At 41.8% G+C, this 3,615-nt stretch overlaps 1 protein-coding gene across 1 annotated transcript; it reads left to right on the forward strand.

Annotated features, from left to right (window-relative positions):
* The first annotated feature begins 303 nt into the window (after positions 1-303).
* Positions 304-3,144, forward strand: LOC149840546 (protein LAZY 1-like). Its single transcript, XM_090005090.1, has 3 exons — positions 304-938; positions 2,679-2,937; positions 3,032-3,144. The coding sequence occupies exons 1-3, from the start codon at positions 309-311 to the stop codon at positions 3,142-3,144; spliced, it is 1,002 nt and encodes a 333-aa protein (XP_089861216.1). The 5' UTR covers positions 304-308.
* The last annotated feature ends 471 nt before the right edge of the window (positions 3,145-3,615 follow it).

Raw genomic sequence — 3,615 nt, forward strand, 5'->3', positions numbered from 1 at the left:
CATTTGGGCTTTTGTGAAATCCAATAAATGGGGTTTTCTTTTTAGACAAAGTTGAAAAAACTCAAATCTCTAACCTGTTTTTGAGTTTCATCCATGCATCTTAATTCTATCAACCGCTCTATCATTTCAACCTGCTTCTTTTCGCTATCACAACATGGTCTCTCTCTCGTTGTTGGTTGACAAAAGAAAGCGGATTGATATGTGCATATAGTGTTCGGTATATCAAGTTGTATGAAGTACGTTTTGTAAATATAAACATTGAAACTCTGAAATACTCTTTTTTCCACTTTTTTTTAGGGCGAGCTTGCATGGACGAATGCAAGCCACCATTCTCAAGGGCAAGTAGCAATCAAAGTGATCACTATACCATATATCTCAAGCCTTTCAACGGGACAGATGACCCCAAGGAGGATGAAGAAGAGACCTTGTCCGATCTCTTCACCCATTGGCACCAGGGCCTCCTAGCCATCGGCACCCTCGGCAAGGACCCAGTCGAACCCACCTCGGCCTTGGAGAAAGAGCCCGAAGTGACCCTCAAAGATGCCATTGGCCTCCTTGAGAAGATCGCCGAGGAGGAAACAACCAATGATGAAGGGTCAGAAGGGTGCCACGTTGTTGCGAAACCCGTGGATCTTACCCCGGATGAGAAGGGTCAGGGCCACCCCATTATCCAGATTCCTGATACACGGGTCGATGTGCTTGGATCACGGGTCGAGGTTGACAAGGCCCCGGTAAAAAAAGAGCACAGGATCTCCCTTGGTGAGCTGTTCTCGAAGAACAAGGGGGCTGACAATTGCGGGCAACCGGAAAATAAGGCCGGCAAGATCGATGGAGCCAAGGCCATCCATCTGGTCAAGAAAATGCTAAAGCTTCGATCTGGACCCTCCAAGAACTCCGGTTCTGCAGATCACGTTGCTGCTGAAAATAAGATCCATAAGGTACCTGCACTAATTAACTATATGACTTCACTATCTATGCAGCACACTTGCATAATATACTGTGCATCTGGGAATATACCAACATGGTGGTTTTCTCAGGAACAAGATTATATTATCACGTATATAACCAACTTTATATGGATATGTCATTACATCATTGCTATATGCAGCGGGCTGCATAAAATCCGACATGTTGCTGTCGAAGAACAGGAGATGCTGCAACTGCGCTGCAGGGTTGGCATTGCGGTCACGGTGCACTATCTGCTCCTTGGGATATGTGTGCCGTGGACCCTTTGCATCACTGTGTCACCTCAGCCTATGTTACAAATTGCCCATATTGTTCAAATATAAGGCCCCATAAAAAGTTCAGGGTATTTTTAAAATAGTAAAATATTGCTTATTTTCTTTTTTATATTTTATTATAATTTATTATTTAATTTACCATATATAATTTGATTGTTTTATATGTTGTTTATAATTTACAATTTTTCAGGAAAAGGTGACTTTTTTTTAAAAAAAAATATCGCAAGATTTTCCCTCTCTTAAAGTTTCCTTAAGAACAAGATTTGTGGCAGTGGCTTCACAGCATCTCTCTCTCTCAAGCAATGGCTTCAGTTCTCTATGCAGCAGAGCTGTAACGAAATGTCCATACCAGAGTACAGAAGCACGACTCTCAAAGATAGAAAAGTAGAGAAGCACACGCATTTTCTCACGAAATAATGCATTGAAAGAATTTCTTTCAATTTCTTTTGAACAGTTTCGAAACTTTTGGCACCTAACGTTTGTGGAAAGTGGGCTGTTTTCCGCGGAAATGCCTCGACAGGCATGCGTTTCCACGACGGCCTGCAGTGACAACACAAACAGCGGAATCCACCGTTTATGCGAAAAACCCTTGATGGGCGTGCCAAAATACACTCTGGAAGTGGGGTTTTCCGTAAAAACGGGTCCGGTGGGGGGGGGGGGTCCGATTCCATTTCCGCGGAAGACGTTGCAAATGCCCCTTAAGGGTGCGTTTGTGCACCACAGAAACAGTGGGATTTCTGCAGAAACACACAAAGCATTCTCACGGGCATCCACCATGACAACACTAACAGCAGGCTTTCTTTCCTCTCAAAAAAAGAGCCCCAAAAATCAACTGGACCACCACCATTTCAGCTGAATCACTTCCCATGGGAGGGTGGTCGGACTTTGTTTCCCCAGAAGGAGGCTCCGTAGATTGCGGCACGTAACCTCCTTCTATGGTACACAAACGAACCCTAAATGGTGGCTTTACATTTAGTATTTAGTCACCATTACTAGTATGTACAGGAGTACATCATAATACTGATAAATTGTTAAGGCTGTCTCTCGTGTTGATTAGTGCCAAAGCAGAGCATCTATACCAAAAGTGTACGTTTGGTGGAAACAGGGAATGCTTAGAACTTGTACGGATCCCATCACTTGACACAGGATGAGTTCCACCCTACATTCAATCATGTCCGTTCAATCAATGGCTAGGACTGATCCTAGCCGTCCAGATGCTTCAACTTAGAATCTGTGAAGTCTGCAAACGTGAAGCATACTTTTAAGGTTGATGCCAAACTTGTATTAGAAACACAAATGGATTTCATAAGCTCGTTATAATCATCTATGATGACATTTAGTCATTTATATCTTGGGCTTTAGTCCCACTATATGCTTGTAATTCAGGGATTAATGAAAAGATGTATCTTTATCCAAGTCTTTTGATTACTTGTGCAGCTATTTCATATGTTTAACCGCAAAGTGCACCCATCTGAGTGCTGTGTCACCACCAAGAAAAGCACCAAGGCAGACACTAAGAATGCAAAGGACACTGAGATGCTGGATGATCATAAAGGCTCTCTCATACCCGTCAATCCGGCCTCCAGAAAAGAGAAACTCCGGCAACAAAAGAGCCACTCAAACCCACCTGAATTCGCTGTTTGTGCTAGCGACTCCAACGGCAACAGGGAGCATTGGATAAAGACGGATGCAGACTGTAAGTATCAAAATCTAATCTATCTTTGGACAGCTATTTAGGCACCCCATTTTACTATGGCTTAGTTTATATGATCATGAGGTTGATGATGAAGTGACTTTGCTCATGAGTTTTCTTGTGTGGTGTTTGTTGGCATTGGGTAGACCTCGTGCTGGAGCTCTAGAAGAGATGGTGAAGATGTACGTGTCTTTGTTGAGCATGGAGTGATGTTGAAAGGACTAATTAATTGATGAACGGTTTATGGATGGTTATGTATGGTTGTGTTAACGATTGTAGAGATCTGTCAAGTGACACAGTAATGTGTTTTTTTTTTCTTTTTTGAAAGAAGAGATTAATAATGTTATATAATTATGGGATGATGTCGAGATAACTCCCTCTCTCTCTTTTTCTGGCTATATATAGATAGATAAATAAATAACTCCTCTCTCACTATCGGTCTTATAGAGTAATGGGTCCGTGCTAAACCCATTTGGTGCTAAACACCATGCTAAATGGGATTTTCATCTTCTCCTGTGTTTTTATGCAATTTTGGCCCTATAAATGTGTTGGGCATGGTCGATTCACTAAGAATTCACACCTTGATCATGTGTTTTTGATAAAAAAAATGATGTTTGGAACCTAAAAATTTTACAAAGATTTTGAACGGTTGATTTTTCAAACTTTATAAAAACCTACCCA

Source organism: Nuphar pumila, chromosome 4, assembly GCF_984573655.1.
Source record: "Nuphar pumila chromosome 4, dmNupPumi1.hap1.1, whole genome shotgun sequence".
NCBI lineage: Eukaryota > Viridiplantae > Streptophyta > Magnoliopsida > Nymphaeales > Nymphaeaceae > Nuphar > Nuphar pumila.

Coding starts and splice junctions, on each gene's coding strand:
- LOC149840546 (XM_090005090.1), top strand. CDS start 309: ATGGACGAATGCAAGCCACCATTCTCAAGGGCAAGTAGCAATCAAAGT. Junction 939..2,678: donor CTGAAAATAAGATCCATAAG/GTACCTGCACTA, acceptor TTACTTGTGCAG/CTATTTCATATGTTTAACCG. Junction 2,938..3,031: donor GATAAAGACGGATGCAGACT/GTAAGTATCAAA, acceptor TTGATGATGAAG/TGACTTTGCTCATGAGTTTT.